General features: G+C 58.5%; 5 protein-coding genes across 7 annotated transcripts in view; 4 read left to right on the top strand and 1 right to left on the bottom strand.

Annotated features, from left to right (window-relative positions):
• The first annotated feature begins 288 nt into the window (after nucleotides 1-288).
• On the top strand, nucleotides 289-7416 carry VSIG10 (V-set and immunoglobulin domain containing 10). The gene is given in 9 exon segments (XM_050318760.1): nucleotides 289-547; nucleotides 762-1046; nucleotides 4588-4869; nucleotides 5653-5946; nucleotides 6077-6187; nucleotides 6449-6461; nucleotides 6582-6742; nucleotides 6866-6913; nucleotides 6916-7416. Coding segments are annotated over 9 exon segments (1491 nt in total). The 3' UTR covers nucleotides 6954-7416.
• Nucleotides 7417-8101: 685 nt separating this feature from the next.
• Nucleotides 8102-10585, top strand: CFAP73 (cilia and flagella associated protein 73). Of its 2 annotated transcripts, none has more exons than XM_050318533.1 (7): nucleotides 8102-8219; nucleotides 8718-8844; nucleotides 9007-9111; nucleotides 9178-9369; nucleotides 9476-9697; nucleotides 9980-10138; nucleotides 10281-10585. In XM_050318533.1, the coding sequence occupies exons 1-7, from the start codon at nucleotides 8158-8160 to the stop codon at nucleotides 10422-10424; spliced, it is 1011 nt and encodes a 336-aa protein (XP_050174490.1). In that variant the 5' UTR covers nucleotides 8102-8157; the 3' UTR covers nucleotides 10425-10585. The 2 variants fall into 2 exon arrangements, with proteins under 2 accessions (XP_050174490.1, XP_050174491.1); XM_050318534.1 differs by having other exon boundaries at nucleotides 10234-10585.
• Nucleotides 10586-10670: 85 nt separating this feature from the next.
• On the bottom strand, nucleotides 10671-16532 carry DDX54 (DEAD-box helicase 54). The gene is made up of 20 exons (XM_050318530.1): nucleotides 16471-16532; nucleotides 15799-15946; nucleotides 15642-15712; nucleotides 15380-15565; nucleotides 15250-15299; nucleotides 15099-15140; nucleotides 14776-14871; nucleotides 14530-14651; nucleotides 14289-14350; nucleotides 14041-14172; nucleotides 13526-13736; nucleotides 12954-13088; nucleotides 12505-12726; nucleotides 12347-12420; nucleotides 12068-12265; nucleotides 11755-11900; nucleotides 11567-11680; nucleotides 11376-11480; nucleotides 11069-11172; nucleotides 10671-10979 (listed from the first exon to the last, which is right to left on the bottom strand). Exons 1-20 carry the CDS (start codon nucleotides 16510-16512, stop codon nucleotides 10756-10758), a joined length of 2484 nt encoding a protein of 827 aa, XP_050174487.1. The 5' UTR covers nucleotides 16513-16532; the 3' UTR covers nucleotides 10671-10755.
• On the top strand, nucleotides 15945-20938 carry RITA1 (RBPJ interacting and tubulin associated 1). Its single transcript, XM_050318535.1, is given in 3 exon segments — nucleotides 15945-16818; nucleotides 17092-17251; nucleotides 17253-20938. Coding segments are annotated over 3 exon segments (852 nt in total). The 5' UTR covers nucleotides 15945-16510; the 3' UTR covers nucleotides 17637-20938.
• Nucleotides 20939-21959: 1021 nt separating this feature from the next.
• The window catches only part of TPCN1 (two pore segment channel 1), a 45598-nt gene continuing 41574 nt past the window's right edge, over nucleotides 21960-25983 (top strand). Inside the window, exons 1-2 of one of the 2 annotated variants that reach the window (XM_050318199.1) lie at nucleotides 21960-22012; nucleotides 22292-22955. In XM_050318199.1, the coding sequence (XP_050174156.1) occupies nucleotides 22844-22955 (112 nt within the window). In that variant the 5' untranslated portion in view covers nucleotides 21960-22012; nucleotides 22292-22843. Of the gene's footprint in view, nucleotides 22013-22261; nucleotides 22956-25983 lie in introns of those variants that run through there. The other variant, XM_050318198.1, reaches the window with a different exon arrangement.

The following is a 25983-nucleotide window of genomic DNA, read 5'->3' as shown; positions in this document are numbered from 1 at the left end:
GGTGATCTTTTACCACCGCTCTTCCCGCTGCACTGCCTGCGGGGTGTCTCTAAGCGGGTGAAGTACAGAAGCTCTCCGCACGTGGGGTTCGCTTACGCACTTGGTTTTGCCCTCAGGAAACACCGTTCTATTTGTGTTCAACGTTCCCGGTCCATGGGCGGCACCTGAGAGTGACGCCCCGGCCCCGCCGCCGCTCAGAGGGGCCCGCCCGCCATGACCGGGGGGGCGTGAGGTGACCCCAAGATGGCGGGCGGGGCTGGGGGGCGCTCAAGATGGCGGGGGCCCAAGATGGCGGTGCCGGGGCGGCGGGGTCTGATCCACGACCCCCTGGCGGGCCCCGGCGGGCAGGCGGGTTCCCCTGGACGGGTCCGCCCGCTCTCCCTGCCCTGCCCTGCCCTGCCTCGCCGGGGCGGAGGCCGGGCGGCACCGCCTCCGCGGGGCTGTGGCAGCGGCACACAGCCATGCAGCTGCCCCTGCGGGACGCCGCCGGCACGGTTCTTCCTCGCCCTTTGCGTCTGGAGGCTGGTGCCGCGCAGGGAGGCCGCAGGTAGCGCGGGCTGAGGGGAGGGGAGCAGGGAGATGTGTCCCTTTTCCTGATCCTGTGTCTGCGCTGGATGTTTTTGGTCACCTTACAGTTCCCTCAGCAGTCCCCTAACAAGCACCTCAAAGCCTTGATGTATATCAGATATCTCGGTCTTTGCTGACAGACGGCAGCTTCGCCCCTTCCCTACATCCCTAACATTGTCCCTTCTCTTTTGCAGGAACAGATGAGGTGGTGTTTGGGCAGGTCGGAGGAAGCATCCTCCTCTTATGCCGCAACATCTCCAAGGAGGCAACCGAGGTGACCTGGTTCCAAGGGGACCCGCACTCCTTCCCTCCCCTCTTCTCCTCGAGGATCTCCTTACCCCCGGACGTTCGCTTTTCCCTGGTCAACAACAGCTCCCTGAGCATCACGGAGCTGCGAGTGCAGGACGAAGGCAACTACACCTGCAAGGAAGTGCTGAACAAGACGGACCATGAGCACAGGGTCCAGCTGCTGGTAGCCAGTAAGTCAGTCCCGTGGCTGAACCTCCTCCCCTCGGTCTTGCAGGTCCCCAAATGCATCTGGCACAGGTGGAAAAATAATATAAAAGAAGTGCGAGGTGGGTTTGTAATGCAAAATCTCTCTCGTGTCCACTCACAAGCACCAAAACGTGAGCACAAATGGCCTGTCACGGATCAGGTGTTTGCAATTTCAGCTGTTAAGTCTTCACTGTGTCTCTTCAGTTCTTCTTCTTCATTGCTGGTGATAAACAAGTTTTTGGGTAGATCTTTCATTCCCTGTAGCATGTTCCAGGGTGTACCTGTTGCCTTTGCCTCAGAATCTGGCTGAGTTGAGCCTTCGTAAACCTTAGGATGGGGACTGCTGCTCACTGTCTTTTTTCCCTCGATTTGAATACATGTTGGAAGTAGATGTGCTGTGCCATTCCTTGGTGCCATGGTTTTGGTGGGAGAATGGAGGGTCCCTAGTTGTTGAGTCTTACAGGGCAGCCTTCTGCTCTCAGTGGAAGCACCACGTTCCTTGGATTTACTGCTGGCAGTACTGTCATGGGACTGTCCCTGCTATCAGCACAGGCTGTTCCTTCAGCCCTGTTGTGCATTTTGGTGCTCTGTTCCATTTCCATCCCTGTTTGATTCATTCATTCTCAGAAATCTTCAGAGCACGTGTGGAAGTTCAAGCTGGAGAGCACTCAGGTGGATTAGTTTGCTTACAGCTGGTGCAGGTCCTTCCTGCTTCTTCTAGGGAGCTTTATCTTGCCTGGATTCCTCACGTATTCCATGGAAACAGCCCCCTCCAGATTAGCAGGGAGCACAGGTCCTGTGGCTGGTGCCACTCACGTCACGGTCACTTCAGGACTGAGAAGGAGGAAAATCCGCTAACAGTTTGCCTGTTTCACTGACCCTCTGTGCCTTCTTGGCCCCTTTGTTGTTGCTCTTTCTGTCAACACCTGCCATGTGTGACCTGTTTGCTGTTTGCCTTCAGGGTGTTCCTTCCTTCTCTGAGTACGTGTGTGAATGTTGTGCCTGTTTCGTACAGATTAACTCTCTGAAAGTTTACAGGAATAAAAATTTCCATCCTGCAGCAAGGAACCTTCATGTTGGGTGTGAAAGGTCACACAGAGGTCTGGAATGAAGGAATCAAACCCCACGCTGCTTCAGGGAATATATATGTGGGCACAGGGCTTAGGAGGTGGGAGCCCCAAATCTGGAGCACTGGGGCAAAACACTCAGGAGCAAACAAACTGTATTTGTGATATGCCAGGTGTTGGTGCTGCACTCTGAACTTCATTTATTAGCCTGGAATTAACGTGCCAACTAAGTTCGAGCTATGACAAAGGTGATGTGGAACATTGGAATACCCATAAACAACTTAGCTTGGGCTGGAGTGAACCTGTTTGGACACAGACTTGTCACCACTGTAAAGGAACCTCCTGGGACCTGTAGGGGCTTTGTGTGGGAATTACCAGCTGGCAGTCTTCAACCCATCCCACGGGTGGTACCCAGAAGTTCTCTTTTTGTTTAAAACTGCACTTAAAAAAAAAAACCCAAGCAGTAGAGTAAACATTGTAGTGACAGGACAAAGGTGCAGCCCTGCCTTGAGCTGCGGTTCTGTGTTTGTTTTGGATGGGAAGCACCCGGTGTGAAGGAGACGTGCAGTTCCACACCTCCCGGGGATTCCTTGGTGTGTCCGTGTGTGGTTTGACACGAGCACTGTTGGCTCTTCTGTGGGTCAAACCCACAGCAGGTCCTTTTTGCTGGTGTTCTCTTAGGTTTTATGGTTGGGGAGGTGGAGGTTTTCAGGTTTTTGGTTTGTTTACGTTTGGGGAGCAGAACTCTGTTATGGTTAGACAGAGTTGTACTGGGAGTGCCCAGGAGTTCAGGATGTAAAGCTGGTGGCTTCAGGAGGTGTGTTCCTGGGGCCAGCTCAGAAAGTGCAGCTCTGGCTGGACATCCTGGAAGGGTTTTGTCCACATGGATATCCTGGAAGGGCTGTGTCCACCCCAGTGTCCTGGAAGCACTGTGTCCACCTCAATGTGGGGCACTTCCTGGTGGTTCAGACTGACAGGTTGCTCTGTTAACCATACTGGGATTTGGGATCAGTTATGATCCTCCCCAGAGCTGGGACAGAGGAGGTGTTGCAGAGAACTTTCTTGCCAGAGCTGGGTGGTTTCAAAGATCACCCGAGGTGTGTATATAGTTCCCGGAGAGCCAAGCCCCAGGAAAGTATGTCCTTATAGCTCACATGGGGCTTTGCCATTATGAGTTGTTTTTTTACTCATGTCATTTGAAAGTCACTTGAATAGATGCTTCCCAAAATAAGCCTCAGGCATCCCTCTGCAACCTCACTGGGGCTGCAAACCTGGCTTGCTTTGGTCTCATCTCTCAGTGGGGTCTTGTTCAGCACTGGGTTAGGCACACGCGGGGGCACAGCATGTTAAATCTGCCTGGATCAGAGTCCAGGATCTTTGTGGCTGTTAACCAAGCACATGTGTGGATCTGTGTGTGGAAGGAGCAGATGGGACTGTGCCTGAAACGTGAGCCCTGCTCTGCCCTGCCCGAGGGGATTGCACTTGGCTCTCTGTTGACTTCTGACCCACTCCCGTAGGTGTTCCTGTGTTTAATAACATACCTCTCCATGGTTGGGAAGCGGCCCTGGCACGAGGCCAGCAAGGACCTGCCCTACCTGTGTTCTTGGCTGGAGTTTGTCCCCACTGCTGTGGCTGCCAGAGGTGCCAGGGAAGGAGGGGAGCACAACTGGTTTGGCCTCAGTGTCACTGACCCTGAGAGCTGGAATCACCAGGATCCCTGGGGGCAGAGCTCCCTGTAGCCAGGAACAGCCAGGGATGGGCTGGTGGCTCTGAGAAGCTGGTTACTTGTCCCTGGGCGAGAGCCCTGATGTTTTCCATGTTGGGAAATCACAGGATTGTTAGGGTTGGAGGGGACCTCTGTAGATCACCCAGTCCAACACCCTTGTGAAGGCAGGGTCACCTGGAGCAGGTGACACAGGAACTTATCCCAGTGGATTTGGAATGTCTCCAGAGAGGGAGGGTTCCCATCCTCTCTGGGCAGCCTGTTCCAGTGCTCTGCTACTCTCAATGGAAGGTTCTTCCTTGTGTTGAGGTGGATTGTGTGCTTGTATCAATGACAGGGAGAGAAAAAACCTTGTTCTCAAGGAGTTTGAGTCGGTGTCACCCCCTTGTAGCTGTGACGTGAAGACCAGGGCAGTGTGGAGTTTTCGTTCTCCCACTGCATTTTTAGGTGTTTATCTCATTTCCATTAAGTAAAGCTGTGGCAGTAATTTTTTTCCTCCCACAAGACTTGGCTGTGGGGGCTGTGACAGCCCCTTCTTGGTCCCTGTCATCTGTCACCCAGAGCTGTGCTCCCCTGGGACTGTGGGATACGGGTCAGGTAGCAAAACTGGCAGAGAAACCAGGAAGATTTTCAAGGGGAATGATGACACACAAACACTTGCTGGAGTCCCAGCCCTGAGATGCTGAGAGCTGTGACCTGGAAGTGTTTCTGACCCTGTGCTGTTCTTGCTGACAGACCCACCACAGTCAACTCCGAAGTGCTGGGCTGAGACTTCTTCGTCAGGGCTGATGCTGCAGCTGTTTTGCAGCTGGCCTGGGGGGTACCCACACCCCACCCTGCACTGGAGAGAAGAAGGGCACGATTTGGAGAACTCCAGCTGGGTCATCAGCTCCACGAGCTCCTCAGACACCCACGTGGAGACACTGAACAGCTCCCACCTCTCCCACCGCAAAGTCTTCACGTGTGTCGGCAGCCACGTGGTCAAGCAGGAGCAGCCTTCGTGCACTGTGGAGATAAGTGAGTTGATTTGCTGCCTCATTAACTGTTAATTTGGCTGCTAACAGTTGGGCAGGTCGGTACTCCAGTTGTTCCCTGCCCTCTGGAGCACTGAGGTGGTCAGGGAAGCCAGGAGGCTTGGCTTGTGCAGAGCTGATAGCACAAGGCACAGACATCCTGCAGCTGAGATCCTTCTTGGCATAGCTGCAGGTGAGCTGTGTCTTGGGTCAGTCTTCAGGGGACCCAAATCTCAGCCCAGCAGGGTTTTCACCTGTGAAAAGCTTTTGCACACACCTGTGTGAAAGTGAGAGGTGGTTTTAGTGCCTTGTTCAGGTTGAGATTAAGCTTGGTAGGGCTGGGGTTACAGGAGAAGGGTCATGTGTGCCTCCAGAACCCTTCAGGCATCTCAGGGATCTGTCTAAAGTGGTTTTTGAAAACCCAGGCTGTATTTATCTTCCAAGGGTTGTCAGGGCTTCACAAGAGGTCTTCTGATCCCGAGGAGACTTCCTGGGCTGCCTCTCTCCTCTCTCCCATCTTCCCTCTGGCTATCCTCAGACCATTCTTCCCTGGGGATATAAAGACAAGTGTCAGAAGGGACAGAGCACCGTGGAATCTGCTCAGGTCACTGCTCAGGAGGCTCCTGAGTGAACTGAATGCTGAACCCACAGTGTTCCCCCATCAGACTCCTGCCTGGCTCCCTTCTGTTAATGATTATTAATCAGTCAGATGGCTGATTGCTTGTTATGTTAATTGCCTCCATTCCCTCCTTGGCTCCCATTTTTCTTTTCCCGTTGGGCTGTTCAGAAATCCCTTCACTGGAGTCAGAGCCCCCCAAGACCTGCTTTGTGGGTGATAACGTGACCCTGACGTGCCGTGTGACCGAGAGCACGCCGGCAGCACGGATCAGCTGGCTGCGGGACATCACCCAGCCAGAGGTGGAGATCCAGCCTGGAGGGAGGTTCCTCATCACCCAGGAGGGCAGCGTGTCCCGGCTCACCATCCAGAACTGCTCCCAGGGCACCGACGGGGGCTGCTACGTCTGCAAGGCCCAGAACCCCGTGGGGCTGAGGGAGCTCTTCATCTGCCTCACCGTGAAGGGTGAGTGGGGCTGCTGCTGGGAGGGGTGGGGACACACCACATTTGCCACTAAGAACCTGCTCTTTGACGAGCACTGGGAATTCCTCATCCATCTGCATCCTGGTGACAAGCCTATGTCTCCTCTCCACAGAGCCAGTGAACATTGTTGGGATCGTGGGTGCCGTGGTGGTCCTGTCCCTCCTGGTTATTCTCACCGTCACCGGGGTTGTCTTGTACTACAGTCCCCTCCTGTGCCTGAGAGGTAGGGATTGGTTCCTCCTTCCTGGTTTATCTCTCACCTGCCTGTCCCTCCAGGTGTGCTGGAGTCTGTCAGGGTTGCACGTGTGGACAGGTGACCTTCACGTGTGTGCCTCTGCGTGGGGACTGTCCGGTTGCTGGCAGCTCCATGTGGAGGCACAGACATGGAGGCAGGACTGGCAGGGGTTGTGCAGCCCAGTAGAACCAGTAGCACTGCCCAAGGGGGCTGGTTTCTAACCCTGTCTTTCCCTTCTGTCCCGTTCAGGTGCTGCATTCAGGTGAGTGTTGACATTCCTCAGCCCAGCCCTGTGTGGCCTCACTAGTCTGCCTTCCTAAAGGGCAGGGAACAGGCTCTCCTCAGCCTTTCATCCCACCTCCACTTGCTCTGCTGTTCCCAGGCATGCAGACTCAGGTGATGTCTTAGTGCTGGTGGACTCAGAAGATGACGAGGAGGGGAAGGGGGACGAGGAGGCCACGAGCAGCTGCACCAAGCAGGAGGCGATGGCGCTGGTCGATGGGAACAGTGCCCAGGCTGCTTATCTGACCTACCTCACGGAAGGTGAGCCCTGGGGCAGAGCCACCTGTTCCCTGCTAAGCTGTGGGTCTTCCTGGAGCACCTGCCAGGGAGGGAGGAGTTCCTGTTGGCTGTGGCTGAGATGCTGCTGCTCTGTGCCTTGCATAGGTGATGATGGAGAGCTCCACGGCGGGGTTTCTCTACAGGAAGCAAGGGGATAAGAGACACAAGGCTCATAACTTCCATCCCTCCTTGAGGAAGCACATGGAGCTCCAGCTGGAATCCAGCATCAAGCACGTCCTCAATGCGTGTGGCTGAGCACAGGCTGTCGGTGTCCTGCGATGGGCTAGTTCAGTCAGAGCCTTCCCACTCCTTTCTCCACTCACCCCTTCCACAGTTTCACTCCGTCCTTCCCCAGCCACATTTCTCTGTTTCTCTCCTCTCTTCATGTTCCTCTTTGTCTCAGGTGTCCTTAAAACAAGGTGACACCCAGCAGAGCGTGGGAACAGTAACCCACTCACCTTGGTGCCTGTGAAGGACTCGAATTCCTGTGTGGGATTCTGGCTCAGTCCCCATGAGCAGTGCTGGGACAGAGAAAGTCGCCACAGGGCCACAGTGGTCCTGGGATAAGGGAAGAAACGAGTGTGTGCAGGCAGGACCTGGGTGATGCTAAGTCTGGGGAGACTGAGTTGTTTTTATTATAAATATTTTTTCCCCTATTCCGCCTGAAATGTTGCTCTGTGTCTGAGTCAGGAGTTAATCTGTTCCTTCCAGGGTGGCTTTAAGGGGGATGCCTGACCATGATGGAAAGCATGGAGGGAACTTGTACAGGGAGGGGTTGAGGGAAGCAGGATCCACACAGAGGGGATCACAGGGGCTATGGGTGGGTGACAGAGGGTCAGAATGTGCAGGAAGGGTGGAGGGACAGGTCCAGTGTGAGCACCCTGAGGGATAAAAGGAGGGGTGGAAAGGCGCAGAGGGGAGGAGGGAGGCATCTGAGTGTGCTTGGAGGGAGTGGGGGGATCGACACACACATGGGAATGGCCAAATGGAGTAGGATGGGGTGGGATGGGGGAGGAGAGGAGTAAACTGAAGCGGGGAGTGGTGTGAGAGAGTGTGTAGAGTGATGGAGGAGGGAGTGAGTCCACACAGGGTCTCTGTGTGCAGGTTAATTATGGGGGAATGAGCACTCACAGGGGGATGAATGGAATCTGATGGCACATGGAGTGGAAAGGAAGCAGTGCTGGGGCATGTGGGGAGGGGCAGCGTGTGCACTGCTGAAGTCAAGGGGGCTGAGCACCGTGCCCTCACAGCAACGCTGAGAGCCATGCCAGGAAAATCCCAGGGAGCTGCGGGAGCCTCCGGCTGCCCCTGGCAACAGTGTTGTGCTGCTGCCATCTCGTCTGCCCCGCTCCCAGCTCCTCCACAGGCCCCGGGGCGAGGAGGAGCCGCCGGCCGAGATGGACTCGGACCTGGACGAGCATTTGCGCGCGGCTTTCCGGGACAAGCTGCGGCTGCTGCTGTGAGTGAGACCCCTCCTTCCTCCCGGGGATGGGCAGCTGCTCCCGGGACAGGCGCTGCTGGCTGGAGCAGAGCAAGGTGTTGGCGACGGGGCTAGCACGTCCTGCGTCCCCGGGGCTCTCGATCTGTGTTGCCGCTGTCAGGGTGGGCGTCACTGGGTGGGTGCTGTGTCCCTAGGGAGGAGGGCACCCCAGCTGTGGGCTGGGAGGAGGGGAGGGGATTTGCCAGGGTCTAACCAGAAAGCTGAGGTTGTGCCGTGACTTGTCCTTCCCTGGGGGGCAGCGCTGGCCCTGGGGGTCTCCAGGTGGGGGGAGGCTGAAGCGGGAGGCATGGGCAGGAACGAGGCTGGGCGAGAACCCGAATGCAGGTAGAGATAACCCTGTGGGGTCTCTGCACACACGGGGGATGGGTCAGGCTCTGCAGGCAGTGGTGGTCCGTGGGGGTCCTGCCTATGCCATGGTGGCAGATGCCCCTGCCCGGGCTTTCCTTTCCCCCCCAGCCATGCTGAGCTCCGTGGCAGGACGGTGCCAGCGCGGGATGCAGCCACCCTGCTGCCCTCCACTCGCGTGCTGCTGAAGAGGCGGGAGGTGGCAGAGGTGGAGCAGGAGCTGCAGAGCCAGCGGGAGGTAAGGGCGGCCCCAGTCCCGCCGTGTTTCCCCTCTCCAGCGGCTGTGGCGTGCCCCGGGGACGAGCAGACAGACAGCAGGCTTGTCCCCAGGCTGGCACCCACCCCCGCCTCGGGTGCACCAGCACAGCGTGACGCTCTCGGCACCCGGCTGGTCCCGCAGGAGTTTCGGCAGAGGATGGAGCGCCTGGCGCAGCGCCGGGAGCAGCTGGCCCGGAGGGAAGAGGAGCAGCGGGATGTCGTTCTCAAATACAACGCCTTCCTGAAGGTGCCGGGGCGGGGGCCGGGGCCGGGCTGGCCGCGGGGGCCGCGCTGACCCCGTCCCACCCCGCAGGCTGCGGGGGCCAGGCGGGAGCGGGCATTGCGGCGGGAGGGCCGGGAGCGGGCGCGGGCGGAGGCCGAGGCCGCCCGCCTGCACCGGGAGCTCGAGGGGCTCCTGCAGCACAGGGAGCGCCTGGCCCGGCGCCTGCGGAGCCTCCGCCGCTTCGGGGACTACCTGCGGGACGCGCTGGCCAGCATGGGGCAGGTGAGCCCTGCGGTGCCAGCCTGCGTGTCCCCAGCCCCCCCGAGCGGGGGTCAGCCCTGTCCAGGGCAGCAGCTCCCGCAGCCTCTCAGTTCCTCCCACTGCCCAGTTCCAGGATGTGCCGGCCATGCTGGTGCACTTTGCGGTGCTGGCGGAGGCACAGGCAACCCTGGCACAGGAGGCAGAAGCTGGGCAGGAACGGCTGGCCCAGGGCAGGGCACGGCTCCAGCGGTGCCAGGAGGAGATGAGCACTGAGATCCTGAGCACCAATAATGAGCTGGCCCAACTCCACACGCGCCTGGAGGCTGCCCACCAAGATGTGCTCCAGTGGGTAAGAAGGGACATGGGGTGACCCAGGACCCCCACCAAGGGAAAGGGGCAGCAGTACAGACCCCCAGTGTCTGCAGAGGGGAGATGCCCCAAGTGGTGATGGTAAGCTGGGCTCCATCCCCTGGGCTGAGCTGAGGGTCCCCACATGTTCCCAGAAAGCAGCAGCTCTGCATGGGGGGATGCACAGCCAGGACTCCTGGCTCCCCCTGGCCTGGCCTGGGGGGTGCAGGAGGACACAGGGCAGTGGTAGGGGGGGGCCCAGGGCTTCGTTTCTGTCCCCCAGGAGTCCTGCTGGGCCCATGTCCAGAGCACAGCCACCCAGAAGACCCTGCTGCTGGGGCAGATCAAGCTGGCCGTGCTGAACCTCTTCCAGCTCTGCACTGCACGGCTCAGGATCCCCATGGATGTGGCCCTGGAGGACACTGAGGCCCAGTTGGACATGGTCAGTGCAGCCCTCTCCCCTAGGCAGCAGGGCTGGGGGACATAGGGACATTCATGTCTCTGGATGGCTGTGGCATCAGGCTCCCATCTTTGCAGTTGCTGCTCTGCATGCGGGGCCTGACTAACATCTGTACCACTGGCAGGCACCCACCGCGCCACAGGGGTGCCAGGCTGTCTTGGAGCCAGGAATAGCTCCTGGGAACACCTGGCTGCTCCCAGGGCTAGAGAGAGGCTGCCAAGGCCAGTGTGGAGCCACAGGACCCCTGAGAACAGAGGTCGCTCTCTGACAAGTCTGGGAACTCCATGATGAGAGGCAACATGGATGGCTGTGGCACAGGCACACTGGGGTGGCACTGCTCCAGGGCAGAACAGAGAGCTGCTGTTGGTATCTCCAAAGGTGTCTCCCATCAAAATACATCCCAGCTGTGGAGATGCAAGACTCGCTTGTTTTAGGATTACACCTGGGGGTGGCCTGAGGGAGGAGGAATAACCCCAGACCCGATGCTTGGAGCAAGGTCAGAGAGGAGTCGGGATGCAAAACCAGCCAAGTTTTTACTGTCTCCTTCCCTGACTCCCAGCCCAGGCATGGGGGGAGTGTTGGAGGCACAGTCCCCTCCCCTACATCCTCTTCCTCAGCTTGCCCTTCTTGGTGGTGCCCGCCCGGCGCCCGAAGGCCATTTGCCGCAGCTCCTGCACCCGCTGCCGGTTCCTGGCCTTGAGGCGCTTCAGGCCCCCGCTCTGCAGGAACCGCTGCTTGGCCGCCTTTTTGCGCTGCTTCAGAATCTGCTGCTTGTTCTTCAGCTCCGAGCGCACCCTGCCCTGGGCAGGGGGCTGCATGGGCCCTGCAAAGGGACACAGCCATGCTCAGGGTGGGGGAGAGCAGGGGAGGGGGGGAGGATGTGGGGGTCCATTGCTTGCTCCGGGTACTCACCGTGCCCGCGCTTGTGCTTCCCTCTGAACTGCTCCCTGCTCCGCTGGCCATCGTCATCCTCATCCCGCTCGTCAACCTTGTACTTCTGCTTCCACTTCTCGTAGCTGGGATGGGCAGGTTAAGGGAATGTGCAGGGACTCTCCTCACTTGGCCTGCTGTGGTGTCTCACTGTGCTCCCTCCCCTGGCCCCTGCCCTGGCAGGGGATGGATCTGCAGGAGCAGGGCCCAATGCCACGCGGCTGCCAGCGGGTCCAGCCCCACTCCCCCAAGCCCCCAGCCCAGGCAGCAGTGCCCCCAGGCAGGATACAGGTTGTTCTTGTAGGAGCTGCTGATGTAGCGCCCGCTCTCCGTCCGCACCTTTTTCTTGTCCTCCTGGCCTGTCTGCCCCACAAACCGCTTCTTCTTGCGGTCCCTGCGAGAGAGGGGAGTGCAGTGAGGCCAGGTGGTGGGATCCCCAGCCCTAACTGTGCCCCCAGCCCACGGCCAGACCCCACTCACCACTTGAGCAGCTGCTTGCTCTTGTTGAGGTTGTGGTTCTCATCGCCCATGAGATCCAGGACAGCCCCAGCCGCCTGCTGCTCGAAGGCGCTGCCCTCGCCGCCCACGCTCAGCCTGCAAAGGGGATCATGAGAGCGGCCCCTGCCCAGGCCGGGACAGGACAGGAGCAGGAGCCCCCCCAGACTCACCCCCGCTCACTCTCGAAGTCCTTGGGTCGGTATGGGATGTAGAAGTCCGTGTCTTGCTGTGCTGGCTGCTGTGACTTTTTCCTGGGACCATCTTCCCCCCCTCGGCCCCGTTTTCGCTTCTGGCCCACCACATTGGAGAACACATCCTGCACGGGGACAGTGGAGGGGCTGGGGGTGCCATGACCCCCCCCAAACATCCCTGCAAGTCTGTGCACCACCCCCCAAGCCGTGGCACAGTTTGGGGGCACAATTTTGCTGCCAACACTGGGCCAAAGCCGCTCTGCAGCAGCTCCTGTGTCCATGACCCTGTTACCTGGAAGTCTTCCTGTTCTCCTTCTCCTTCCCCGTCCTGGGGCCCAGGCGGGGCGTGGCACTGTCCTTTGAGTGCTGCTGTTCGCTTCTCCTGCTGCCCACGCTGGAACTTCTCAATCAGGGCGCTGTCGTGGCGCCGCTTGGACCTCATGACGGTGCTGGCCGGTGTCCGGGACGTGGCGTTGATCTCGAAGATGGTCTGTCCCCAGGGTGGGAGCATGATTCCCAGTGAGCCACATGGACCTTCCCTCCCACCCAGACCCAGGCAATCTCCACTCACCGCCTTGGACTTGTAGGTTTTAATGCTGTCCACGAACTTCAGCCTCTCCAGCTCAGTGTCTTCAAAGCGAGCGCCTGGGGAAGGTGGGCACAGAAAGGGGCACAGATCAGTTCCCTGGTGAGCGGGGTCCCCTCCCTCGGCACCCCCGAGGCACTCACTGAAGAGAGGGTGCATGCCCAGCTGGGACACATCCAGGTCCTTGGCTCTCTTGATGGACTCTGGCGAGGGGCCGGGCCGGGATCGCAGGTACTGCTTCTGGGCGTTGTCGGCGACGCGGCGCAGGCTGCGCAGCTCCAGCGAGCCCTCGTGGTCCGTCAGCAGCAGGCACTCCTCATCATCCACCAGGCTCTGGGGGACACGGCCCAGGACCCCACCAGCATCTGCAGCACAGGGGACACTGTGTCACCTCCCCAGCACCCACCCTGGATTTATCAGAGCAGCCCCAGGGAGATCGGTGGTGTTCAATCAGCACCCCCAACACCCCGTTTTCTGCATCGCCCCTCTGTGTGAGGGCCAACCATAAGACCACAAGCTCCAGCACTGGCCAAGGGTAATGCCCCAGTGGCCCCGTGTCTCAGCTTGGCCACACAGCCACTGCCTGCCTCACCAGCAGGCAGCTCCTGGGCTCCGGCGAGGATGAGCGGGCGTCCCAGGAAGAGGTGCAGGTCGAAGACATAGGGCATCTCGTCAGGAGCCACCAGCGAGTAGGCAGTGCCACTCCGGCCAGCTCGGGCCACACGACCTGGCAAGGGGAGGAGGAGAGTGAGAAACCAGACCTTGTGCCAGTCCATCCTGTCCCCACCCAGACAGGTACCCACTGGTGTCCCTGGGAGCCCACATATGTGGCATTTACCAGGTAGGCACGGTTGAGGAAGGGGCAAAGGAGAGCCCACCACAGTGCCATCCTGAAGGGATGGTGCCAGCTCTGCCCCCAAGAACCCCCACAGTCCAACTGGGACATCAGGGACACTCCTGACACTGCTTTGTCCCCAGCCTGTCCCCTGTTGTCACGACACGGCGACCTCCTGCCCCAAAGGTACCACCACCAAGCCAGGGACACCGGTGCCAGCTCAGCAGGCCACAAGGACGGGGAAAACAGGTGACAAAGCACAGCCCCCTCACACCCTCCCTGTCACCCTGAGGGACCCCCAGGACCCTGTGTGGGGCACCGGCACCCACCGACGCGATGCAGGAACAGCTTGCCCTTGGCGGGGAAGCTGAAGTTGATGACGTTGTCCAGCATGGGGATGTCCAGCCCGCGGGCGGCCACGTCCGTGACCAGCAGCACCGGGCACTTGCCCTGGGAGAACTTGGCGATGTTGATCTTGCGGGCGGTCTGGTCCAGAGAGCTGTAGATGTGGGTGCAGCGGATGCCCTGTGCCGTCAGCAGCTGGGGAATGGGGGGGAAGAGAGATTGGATCCCACCTGGGCATGGGCCCTCAGCCAGCAGACAGGGCCTGAGACTCCAGGGTGCCCACTCTGACACCCAAATCCCACTGTGCTCCACCTCCCTGAGGGGTGGGTGGATGCAGCACCTCCACAATCACCTATGCTGGGATTTGTTCTTCAACCCACTGAAACAGTGGCAGAAACTCCAGCAGAGATATCCACAGCTGAAGACCCCACATGGGTCTGGAAAAGGGTCCTAGGTGCCCCCCAGGAGTACATGCTGGGCACCTCCAAATGCCACTTACCTCCTTCAGATACTCCGTGTGGTGCTTGGTGGCCACGAAGACGACGGTCTGGTCCTGGGGCTTCACCACACTGCGGAGCAGGTGGAGCAGCACGGCCGGTTTGTCGTCCCCACGCACGTGGAAGAACGCCAGCTGTGACAGGAGGGCAGCGCTCAGCCCTGTGACCCTCCTGTGCCAGCCCTGCCACCCTTGTCCCCTCCTCAGGGGCAAGGGGCTTGTAGGAGGTGCGGGCACAAAGCCCCTCTCACCTTGAGCTGCTCGCTCAGCTTGGACTCCACATCCAGGCGGATCAGCATCGGCTCGGTGAGGCCTGTGGAATGTGGGACACATAGGACATGAGTCACATGTGGGATGTGCTACTGGGACCAGCCCCACTGAGGGGCTTGGGGACACCAAGTGTTAATCCAGCTCGGTTTTGTCAATGCTGGGATCAGCCCAGCTGTGGGACCGTGTTTTGTCCCCCAGTGCCACCGATCCCCTGCTCCTCACCGGCCCGGGCAAATTCGACGAGCAGCTTGGGCAGTGTGGCAGAGAAGAGGACGGTCTGGTGGCAGTCTGGGAGCCGGGCAATGATCTCCTGGAGCTGCTCAGCAAAGCCCATCTCGAAGAGCCTGCAGGGCAGGGGATGTGGGATGTGGCAGGTCCCTCTCTGCCACTGCCTGGTCGCCTCACCCCACTGCAAGGACACATATGGGGACACTGCCAGTCCTGGGACCCACCCTGTGCCCCACTGACCTGTCGGCCTCGTCGAACACCACGTACTCCACAGTGTGCAGCTTCAGCTTCATCTCCACTGCCACGTGCACCAGGCGCCCGGGGGTGGCGATGATTCTGTGGGGACAGAGGTGGTGACGGGACCAAGTGGGAGGGATGGTGTCCCCACCCCATACTTGGAGCAGATCCCAAATCCAACCCAAAGAAGTTCCACAGGAAGATGCTCCAAGGGAACACCAGGACATCAGGCATACTGTCTCTAAACATCAGTGATATCCCCAGATAAGGGATATCATTTCCAGGGGCCACTTCCCCACCACGTCCCCTCCCTGTGTCCCACTCACATGTCTGGGTTCTCGTGCAGGGCAGCAAACTGGTCCTCCATCCTGTGAGAGAGGGGAGAGGCTGGAGTAGCAGGGGCAGCTCAGCCTCTCACCAGGTTTTGAGGAGATTCTAGGGAAGCAGGGACTGGTGGGGGACACAGGGACAGCTTACTTGTCTCCTCCCAGGATCAAGGCTGTCTTCAAGCCCGTGAACATGCCCAGCTTCGGGGTGAGAAAGAACCACGTTGGAAACCAAACCCATCACTCCCATTGATCTCACTCACCCCTGTTGTCCCCTGTACCTCCTTGGTGAACTTGAGGGTCTGCAGGGCCAGCTCCCGGGTGGGCGAGAGGATGAGGGCACGTGCCCCGGCCTGGCTGGGCGCCTTGAGCCGCTCAAACATGGGGATGAGGAAGCAGGCCGTCTTCCCGCTGCCCGTCCGTGCCATCGCCACCACGTCCCGGCCACGCAGGATGGCGGGGATGGTCTGTGAGACACCGCCGTCACTGCCATCGCTCCCCTGCCACCCCTCGGGGAGGGGACCCACCGCCCCCCACGCTCACCTTCCTCTGGATGGGAGTGGGCACCTTGTAGCCCTTCTTCATGATGCCCTTGAAGACGGGGTAGCTGAGGCCTGGGGGGATGGGGACAGGTGAGGGGGCGTGGGTAGGAGGGGTCAGTCTCCATCCCAGGGACAGCTGTCCCCTACTCCACACTCACCCATCGACTGGAAGCCCCCTGATTTCTTCTTCTTCTGGTTCTGGGCCCGAACCATGGCCTGGGTGTCCAGCTCGGCATCGGCACCATCGTCCTCCTCGGTGGCGGTGGGGAAGGCAGGCAGGGCAGGTGCAGGGACCTGGGGACAAGGCTGCGGGGATGGGTGTTACAGTGGGGCCAGGGCACTATAGCTCTGCACTGCTGGCATCGAGGGCAGGGACATCCATGCTGGGGACAGGGGGTGCCAGGGACACTGGCACTGGGGACATTGGCAATGGGGACATAGGTAAGTACTGGACACACAGGTACTGGGGACATCGGCAATGGGGACTTGTACTAGTGATCCTGGTACTGGGGACACTGGCACTGGTGACGCTGGCATTAGGGACAGAGGTAGGTACTGGGGCCATTGGCACTGAGGACACCGGTACTGGGGAGAGTGGCACTGGGAAAATCGGCACTGGGGACATCGGCACTGAGGACAGCAGTCCTTGGGACGCTGGCACGCGGCAACTGGCGACACGGGGACGGGACACACGGGCACCAGGAACACTGGCACGGAGGACGCCAGCATAGGGTGCACCGGGGACGCCGGCACACGGGGGCCGGGCACAGCGGTACCGCGGACACCGCACACGCCTCGGGGCCCTCCCGCTCCCCCCGCTCCCCCCGTACCGGCGCTCCCCGGGGCTGGCGGCTGCTGCGCGGCGGCGCCATGGCGGGACCGGCGGCGGAACCACGTGGGGGGCGGAAGGGGCCGGGCCGGGGCCGGGCCCGCCCCGGGGCCATGCGGGCGGGGGCACCGGCACCGGGACCGGCCCCGGGCGGCTGCTCCGCTCCTGCCGCCGCCGCCCCCCTGCCGCGGGTTCCCCGGGGCCGCCGGCGTGCCCGGGCCTCTTTCGTGGACGAGTCGCTGTTCGGGCGCCCCGCGGGGGCCCGCCCGCCGCCGCCCGCCTTCGCGCCGCCCTGGGCGCCTCCCCCGGCTCCCGCGGCCGGCGGCTCCCGGCCGAGGAGTCAGTGCAGGTGAGAGGCGGCTCGGGGCGCTCCCCCGGTCCTGCTCGCACCGGCCCTGCGCCCCTGGTCTTGCTCGCACCGGCCCCGCAGCTCCCGACCCGCTGTCCCGCATTTCGGGGCTCACTACGCGTGAAGGGGGTCGGTGGCTCCCGGGAGGGTCTGGCGGGGGAGTCTCAGCCTCCCACGGCGCTCTGTCCCCACTCGGGAATCCCTCCCCATCCCGCTCGGGTCTCGATGATGCCGTTCTAACCAACACGTGTCTCCGCTTGTCGCCCCGCCAAGGTCCCGAAGCCACGTTCCGTCCTTCTGCGACGAGTCCCTGTTCGGTGCCAAGCCCCAGGGTGCCGCCTGGGCAGCTCCGTGCATGAGGAAACAAGACATAGCCAAGCTCCATACGCTGCTTTGGAGTCCCCCGCCCGCCCCTCGAAACCAGCCCGGCCTTTCCCCCCGACTCCAGGGGGACACCCCTGAGAGCCGTGCACCCGCCAGCCACTGCCCCTCCGGCCACAGCGGGCTCAGAGCCCGGCCACAGGGGCAAATCCGGGGGCTGGAAGTGTCCCGAGAGCAGTGCTTGCTCCGAAGGCTGGGGGGCTCCTGGCAGAGGACGTTCCCAGTCTGTCAGCCGGCTCAGCGCCCCCTTGGAAAGGCTCCACCTGGCTTCAGACAACCTTGGGACAGAAAGGTGGAAAAACCAGAGTGCTCCCATAAGCCCTGCCTCCTCCGGAGGCCCTCTGATGAGGGGCAGATCTAAAAGCCTGTCCGGACCTCCTGTGGCCAGGAATGCCAAGGCAGCAGGTGGCTGCAAGCCTAGACCACCCTGGAAGTGATGCCAAGTGTCTCTCTGGATGTACATAACAGGCTTAGACTACCTGAGACCTCCCAGCGACCAAGTGAGTGAGGACCCTGCGCTTTTCCGTGGCTGGAAACAAAGGATGGGGCTGTTCCATGCTGGAGGACAAGCCAGGAGCCAGAGGTGACCACAGCACTGGGGGCAGTGACCTCCCTGTGCAGGGCACAACCCCACAGTACCCAAGTGGCATGGCCTTGGTGGGAACAGCCACTTCCATCGATGTCCAGTTGTCATCAGATGAGGTGTGGTAACGAGTCGGATTCCTGCTGTCTGCAAAATCCATCTGGGAAGTCGGAGCAGCAGGAGACAGGAGTGCCCACAGGGTAGTCCAAGGCCCGTCCAGGAGAAAGACCAGGCACAGGTACAGTGACAGCACAGAGCAGAGGGGACAGGCAGGACTCAGCTCATCAAGCTCCCAAAAGAGGAAGCAGGGGATGCCACTGGGGTGGGGGTCCCAGGTGAGGGCAGCCAGGGCAGCTGAGGGTCCCAAAGGGGACCTTTGCTGACCAGTTCTGGGGATAGGAGTCCTGCTCTGTTCTGCCTGTCACGTGCAATCACAGGATCACTTGTGCCTGTGGGAATGCAGGTGATCCCTATTCCAACCTCCTGCTCATGACAGGTGAGCTTTGGCTTTATCCAGTCAGGTGCTGGAGACCCCCAAGGATAGAGGCTGCACAGCCTCTCCAGCCCTTCTCCCACTGCTCCACTGTCCTCGAGGCAGAAACCTTCCCTTTGTATCCAGTCAGAGCCTTTGCTGTTTCAATTTGTGTCTGTTCTCATTCTGAGCACAAAGCTTGGCCCAACCTTTATGGTCGCCTCCTCTTTGCAGGTACTGGGTGGCTGCTCTTAGGGCCCCACAAAAACATTCCCTTCTCCAGAGAAGGAGCCCCATTCCCTCTGCCTCCGTGCACAGGACGTGTGCGCCTGCCCCGACGGCCTCGGTGTCATCGACGCTTTATGGTCTCCTCTGGCAAGTCTGGAGAAGGGAGGACAGAGCTCGGAGATGAGGAATGGCATCACCCTGCATCCTGCTGGTGGTGGGATGGCCCCAGGCTGGGTGGGGTTTGTGACAGAGAAGGATCAGCTGCAGGGATTTTGGCAGCTCGTGGTGATGAGCTGCTGAGCGGACACATAACCCTATGGCTTGTGCCGAGGGTTGTTCACAGCAGTGCCGTGCTGTCACCAAATAAAGGATCCAAGGCAAATCTGGGACCTCATGTTCGGTCCGTGGGATGCTGGTGAGCCATCTGGGCATCTCCAAAGACTGTCTCAGTAAACCAGCTCCTCAGTTTCCATCCCTGAGGTGGGAAAGAGCGGCTTGGTCTGTAGGAATATAGGTAGGGAGGCAGATGAAGGACATGGGCTGGATGACGTGGGATTTGCAGTCACTGCTCCCTGGGGAGGGAGGCTGTGGTGAGGAGCCCATGAGGTCGGGGAATACAGGAGAGTCCTGGCAGTTTGGTAACTCCCTCCAACACAAAGGGAAACACTCCAGCACGCCCAAGGACACACTGAGCCAGGTTAAGAGCATCATTCTGCCCCCAGAAATCATTTTATTGCACCCTGAGCAGCAGCAGGATTGTGCCTTGGCCCACTGCAATATGTGGAGCTGGAGCCAGGCAGGAGCCTGCCCTGCATGGATTTTATGCTTATTTCTTGGCCTTTATGCCCCCTTCCCTTTTTCTTCATCTCCAGCCTGAGGAATGTCTGGAACAGGCAGCTTTTCTGAATGTGGGTGTTGTGGCTGTACAGCTCAGGTTGCAGCTGTATTTCTTCCATCCCACTCATTCTCCTGCTGTGTCCAGGAACAGCAGGTAAGCAGGGTGTGTTTCTCCTTCGGGACAAGCCCTTTCCTGGGTGCTGACAGCACAAAGTGCCTCTGGTTCAGACTGGCAAGGCAGCAGGTGCCAGTTCCTGCAAGCCTGAGGGCACTGAGCAGGTTCCTCCTGCACATCCCTATGGAGGGATCCTTTTACCTATCCCAAATCTGGGTAGAATTGCCCCTGGCTGCTGAACTGAGCCTTGCCAAGGGATCAGATGAAGGAAATGTGCCTGGAATGGGACTTCTCAAGAGGTGCCAGGTCTAAATAGCTTCGTGCTCCTTTGAACCTCCCCAGAAAGCCGAGGACAGGTGGGTTTGTTGGCACTCAGCAGAGGAGGAGGGTTAGGGGACCCAGCATTCCTGGGGCCTGGTGCTCCAGCCACCTTTGGCAGACAGGAAGCAAGAATAGTCTGATGTTGTTAAAACCTGAGAGGGTGAGTGAGGATCCTCGGGATCACCTCCAAGACCTTGGATCTTTCCCTATGCTTCCCACTGTGGCAGTCCAGCAGCTCTTCTCCACCTGGGTAAAAACTGGAGGGACATGGAACAACTGGGGCCTTCTCAGAATAGGGGCTGGGGTGAACCTGAGCCTGCTCAGCTTAATTTGGGATGTGGGCACAGTGAAGTGCAACCTGTGAAGGCTGTGATTTGGACACTAGATGGAGACAAGAGGGTTGAGGATTGACAGAAAAGCAGGAACACTGTTCGCCAGCAGCAGGGGGATGAGTCGGATTCAGTGGAGTGAATCATCAGCCCACTGGGGTAACTGCCCTGAAATCTCAGCAGCAGAGAACTGACCCAGTGCAGTACTGGAGAGCTGGAGACCTTGAAAGGTGAAGCCTCCTAAAATCAAGAGAGATTTTATCTGAAAAATGAGTTGGCAGGGGCTTGTATGGACAGTTTGCTCCTACTGTTGTGTTCAGGCTCCAGGGAATGAGCAGGGAAAACTCGGAGCCCATCTCATCAGTCACACGCTTTCCTGTCCCTGGTGTCACTGAGGGCTTCCAGGAGGTCAGACCTGGCACTTCCTCGCTATTTACACCACAAGGGCAATGTTGGTGAAATAGAAATGGGTTTATATGGGTTGTTTGCATTTTGTTCTGTGATTCTCATTCTCATGGGTGCTTTACTGTTGCTCTGTCCTCTTGTTCTGCCAGGGCTGTGCAGCCCAGCACAAGAGCAAAAGCGGCTCCATTACCTCTGGGCTGCCCTGCCTGCTGGAACTGGTGCTTGTGTGGAAAAAAAAACATTAAATCTATATCAAATGAGGCAGGGAGAATGTTCATTTTTTTCCTAGCTCCAGATCCACCCTGTCCAGTGTCACTGATGCTCACTTGGCTCAGGCAAGAGTTGTTGATACAGAGGCCTGAATCAAGCTAGGACTCCTGCCTGCTGCTGCTCTCATTTCTCTATCTGCTCAGCACTGCTATAAATCTCACTTTCAGCTTTTCACTCAACCCTGGCTCCTTTGACTTGAGTCTCTCAGCAGAGTACCAGCTGCTCTGGGAGCTTCCAAAATCACCTGTGCCCAGCCCTAGGTGCAACAAAGGATGTTTTGATGTGTGGGCAGTGTAACCTTTGCTCTGCTTGGCCCAGAACAGCTCCCTTGTTTCTCCACACACACCTGTGCCTGCAGCGGCTGCCGTGCAGCCCCTCCGACCTGGAACCCATCCTGAACTGAACTCCCCATCCAAAACCCCCTCCTCAGAGCGCTGTCCCTAGTGCACACGCACTGGAACAGGTTCATTCCTTACACACCGGGCTGCTCGCTTCCAGCTTGGGAATCCTCACCTCATCAGGCACGGAGGGACTCCCAGGGCCTCGGGATGTGTGTTCTGTGGTGGGGCCCTCACAGCAACCCGCGGGGCTGGGCTGGGGTGCCCTTGGGGCTGGACTGATCCCTGCAGCCAGCGGGAACAGGGACGTCCCTTCTGGAGCGGGGGGGAACGGGGTGGCCTGGCCCAGGAGCTCATGTGGGGGTCCCCGGGGAAAGTGTCCCGGTCCAGCCCCGGAGCGAGAGGGGTCCCCGGGGGTGCTGTCCCGGTCCACCCCAGGAGCGGGGGTGTCCCGGGGGGTGTTATCTCGGTCCAGCCCCGGAGCGGGGGTGTCCCAGCGAGGATCCCCTCCCGGTTCCCCTCAGGGCTGCCCGGGCCGCTCCCGCCGTTGCCCGGCAACCGCTCCGCTCCCTCTGACCCCCGGGGGCGGGGCCTCGGCGCAGCCAATGGCAGCCCGCGCTCTCCTCCCAGAGAGCCCACCCCCGCCACCTCGGACCAATCAGCACCGCTTTCTGTCGTGAGGGACAGCGCCGCTACCCAATGGCGAGGCGACGTACGCGAGCGGAGGAGGAGGGAGGCGGGAACACCGCGAGTTCTCCCGCAGGGGGCGGGGCCGGGCGCGGCGCGCGGATTGGCGGGAGATGCGGAGGCTCCGCCCTTTCGGGCGGGGCCTCGGGCGCGGCAGCCAATAGGGAGGCGCGGTGGGCGGGGCCGCGCGCGCGGGGCGCTGAGGAGCCGCGGTCGCTGCGGGCGCCGGTTCGGAGGGGCCGGGACGGGCCGGGGGGTCCCGGGGGGGCTCGGGGGGTCCCGGAGGGTCCCGCGGGCACGGAGGGCCGGAGCGGAGCTAGTGTGCGCGTGGGTGAGGGGGGCGGCGGGGCCGGAGGGGGGTGCGCGGAGAGGCGGCGGGGCCGGGCCGGGCCGGGCTCCGTGACAGCCCCCGTGTCCCTCCCGCCGGGCAGGGGCAGCTTGTGTGGGTTGTCCCCGCGGCGCTGCCCCGGGCCTGCCTGATTTTCCCTTTCCCCCGTTACCTTTTAGAGAAGCCCGTGTGACCTTGCGGGGCACCGCGCAGTTAGAAATATCCCACGGGAACTTCATGTGTGCGGACTCCAAGCGGCCTCCGGGGCTCCCTGTTTCCCGTCCCCAGCCGGGGCCGAGGCGTGCGGGCTCGTCGGGGGACAGAGCCATGTGCGACGGGGACACTTAGCACCATGCTGGCTCCGCATGCGACGCTCCCGCTGCCCCTGGTGCCGAGGGGTCAGGAGTTTGCCAGGGAACGCTTTTCCTGCTCCCCTGCCGCCCTGCGCTGGCTGGGATAGGCAGCCCCCGACCTCGCTTTTTGAGTTCAGCTTTGGCATAAATACCTCGAGCCCGGCGTCCTGCTCTTGCTTTTTGCAAGGCAGATAACTCGACCTCCTCCTGGAACTCTGGTCTCCGGAGATGGGTGCGTGTAGTGTTGTATCCCTGTGTCCACAAGACAGCCCCGATGGAAGACTTTCCCGGGAGAGGTTTTGACACGAGCATTTCTCAAGTGGGACTGGAAAAGGCGTTATTTAAAGCTCTGGGAGCAGCAGCCTCTGGAGGGACGGGATGGCCGTGAGCATGGACGATGACGTTCCCCTCATCCTCACCCTGGACGACAGTGGGAGCACTGCCTCAGCCCCTCTGGATGACCTGGACCGGGAGGAGCTGCCTAACGAAAGTAAGATCCCTTTGTCATTCCCTGCCCACTTGTTTTGTCTCTTTTGGGGTGGCTGCTCTTCCCGGTGCTTGCCAGGGCCTGAAACTCTTGGAGTTGCCTCTCGGCATCCCGGGGCTGCCTGAGAAAATCACATCAGGAAGTTGCTGCTTGTGTTGGTTGTTTGCTCACAGCTCCGTGTGACACTGAACAGGCTGGATGGGTCCTACCAGTGCTGTTTCTAGCACACATATTTTGTGGTTTCTGGGTGACCTTAAGCCCACCCTCCTCCACGCGTTCCCTGAACGTCTCCTTCCCTTGGCACTGCCCCACTGCAGTTACCTCATGTAGTATTTTCCTACCACTGTAAACATCTGTCCTTTACAACTGTCGTTTTGCTCGCTTCTTGGTTTGCATTCTGATTTTTGCAATAAGAAAAGTGATAATGGGCCGATAAATCCCTTTAACATTTTTATTGTGTTCTTGTCGAACAACTTGGAGTACTTTTAGACAATTATTCCTGCTGGTGTGAGTCCCAGGTGTTCAGTGGGTCAGAGCCAGTCTGGGAGCACTGAGAGGGGAAAAACAAAAGCCACCATCCCTCAGCAGCTTTGGGGTTTTTGTATCTTCGTTAAAGCCATCACCCTGCAGCAGGTTGGATGGGGACAGAGATGTGTCTGAGCATGTTCAGGGCGTTTCTGGCTTGTGTTACACTGTGTCGCTGAATGTTATCTGAGCAGTTTTGTTCCCCACATCCCTGTGACTTCCAGCTGACATTGCAGGTGCACGCACAGGTCTTGTGATCCCGTTCCAGCCCTTTGTGCCACAAGCTGAACATTTGTAACAAAGAAATCGTTTCCTGGCCGGGCATCCTTTTTTTTTTTTTTTTCCCCCCCCCCCATTATTCTTCTGTGCCTCTGAGATTTGATTCCTCTTGTAATCAGATGGGTTCCCTTAATTTGCTCCTCCTGTGACTTCCCAATTCAAGAGTGAGTTTTGGACAATAAAGATTCCTCCTCCCTCCTCCCCTCTTCTCCCACCCCTGCAGCTGACTTTCTTTTGAGCTCTGCTGCATCCTTGCTCCATCCCATCTGTTTGTCTTTTAAAGTTTAGCTCTCTATTTTTAAGTTAAATTGAAGAGAGAATTCTTCCTCCATCCACTGATGTATATATAGGATTCCTTGTGACTAATTTTAATCACTCTTCTCTCTTTCTTCCCCCCACCTCCCATCCCTTCAAAGAAGAAGTTGGGTGAGGCTTAACGTTTGCTTAAAGCCAACACTACTGTGTTAAAGCACAGGCATGAGAATGGATGCATTAATAAATAAAAATACTCCACAATCTGCCTCCCTGGAAATACGGGGAAGTTGTTTAGGGACCAATTTTGCGCTTCTTAAAAGATTGCTGTGGGATTTCTGAGACTTCATTTCCTGGGATTCTCCAAATGAAATGTCTTTTATTTTGCCCTATGTTTTAATCGCTGTTAAAGTTGGATTTGCCACAAAAATATGAAGCTTATTCTATGCAAGTGATAGGGAAGGAGCCTTCTGAAGTCAGGGTGGGATGGAGGATTAGAGGAGGAAGGCTGGCATCAACAACTTGAAAGGCACGTTTATCTCTGAGAAGCGGGAAGCTTTAAATGAGCGAGTGAGCACAGTGACACCACCACTGGCAGAAGTAAGCTTGTTTAAAAAGCAGGACGTGTAGTGCAGCTTTTCCTCTTTGCCTGCGTGGAAAATCTGCTGTGAAATGCGGCAAAGTTGTGTCTCACGGAGGCTGTGAGGAATCAAATGTGTCCTCTCTGCTCTGCTCTGCACCCCCTTTGCTGCTGAGGACCGAAATGGCATTAACAGAACTGTGTAATGTCGTGTTTTTAGTCAGTGACTTGTCTTTCCCAGGGAAAAAGAGTATGTGAGAAGTTCTTGTTAAGAGAGGGAGGGCCTCCCAGGGTGATGATGAGGACATGGAGACAGGGAAGGTCAGGAGGCTGTTTCCTTCTGGTTTTGTCTTCCTTTTGCGTAAACTCTCGTAATAGAACAGTCAGCCAGAATTTGGAGGAACAGCTCACTTGTTCCTGTGCCTCACCATCAACTCCAGAGGATTGAGTAGCAGGTTAAACACAAAGCTTCTATTTCAGTGTGTCCCCAGAACAGGCTGGGACTGTTTGCAGTGACCCATCATCCTCTTCCAAGTGACACCAATGGAGAGACAAAGTGGCTGTAACTGCCCTTTGTTAAATCATGTTTGTGGTTGATCATAATTTTCACCCTTGTTTTGTGTTGCTGCATCCCCAAACCTAAGTTTTAATCCATTTTCCTGTCACAAGTGTCTCCTTTAGTGCTGTGTACCTGTGTGGTTCTGTGTATCAGCTCTCGTGTTATTTAAGGAACTTGCTGTGCTTTTAAAAGAAAAAAAACCTACCCATGGTGTGGCTTTGTTACAGTCAGGTCCTTGGATAGATGAATTTGTAGCTTTGGACTCTTGGTGTTGATTGTCTGGAAGTGCAGACAAGTTACCTGGTTGAAATAAGTAGAAACAGGGTTTTCCAAAAGCAATAGCAGATATAAAAAGAAAAGACTGAAGTGCAGGAGTGGATTCTTTTCCAAAGCTTTCAGAAGAGTCCTCTCCTGGGTAAGTGAATGTCTTGGGGTTAGAATAAAAGGAAGCTAAAGGAGAAAATTGCGTGGAAAATTACATTCTTAGACAAAATGTCCAGCTGCAAAAATTAATCTCCCAAATAATCCAGCTCTTAAGCACTTAATGGGAGAAAATACTTGCATGGGGAGGAATGTTAAACCTCTGCCTTGCTTGGCTTGTGCTGGGATACGGGGCTTCCAGGGAGCTCCTGTTTGCAGCCACCACAAAGGATCAGAATCCTGCAAAGTTGACAGGAATTCAGACCACAGCCAGAAAAATGTGGTCCCTGTGGCGCTGGTGGTTTTCTGACTACACCGAGCAGGACTTCAGCGCTGGGTAATTTTTCTTTCAAGCTCCAGCAGCTGAAGGAGACAGAGAGAGCAGCTCTTTCATCACCGAGTCCAGGCTAATGAAC

The sequence above is a fragment of the Myiozetetes cayanensis genome, unplaced genomic scaffold (assembly GCF_022539395.1).
Source record: "Myiozetetes cayanensis isolate MyiCay16 unplaced genomic scaffold, myiCay2020 scf21, whole genome shotgun sequence".
In the NCBI taxonomy this organism is placed as follows: domain Eukaryota; kingdom Metazoa; phylum Chordata; class Aves; order Passeriformes; family Tyrannidae; genus Myiozetetes; species Myiozetetes cayanensis.
This window is presented reverse-complemented; position numbering and strand designations above follow the sequence as displayed.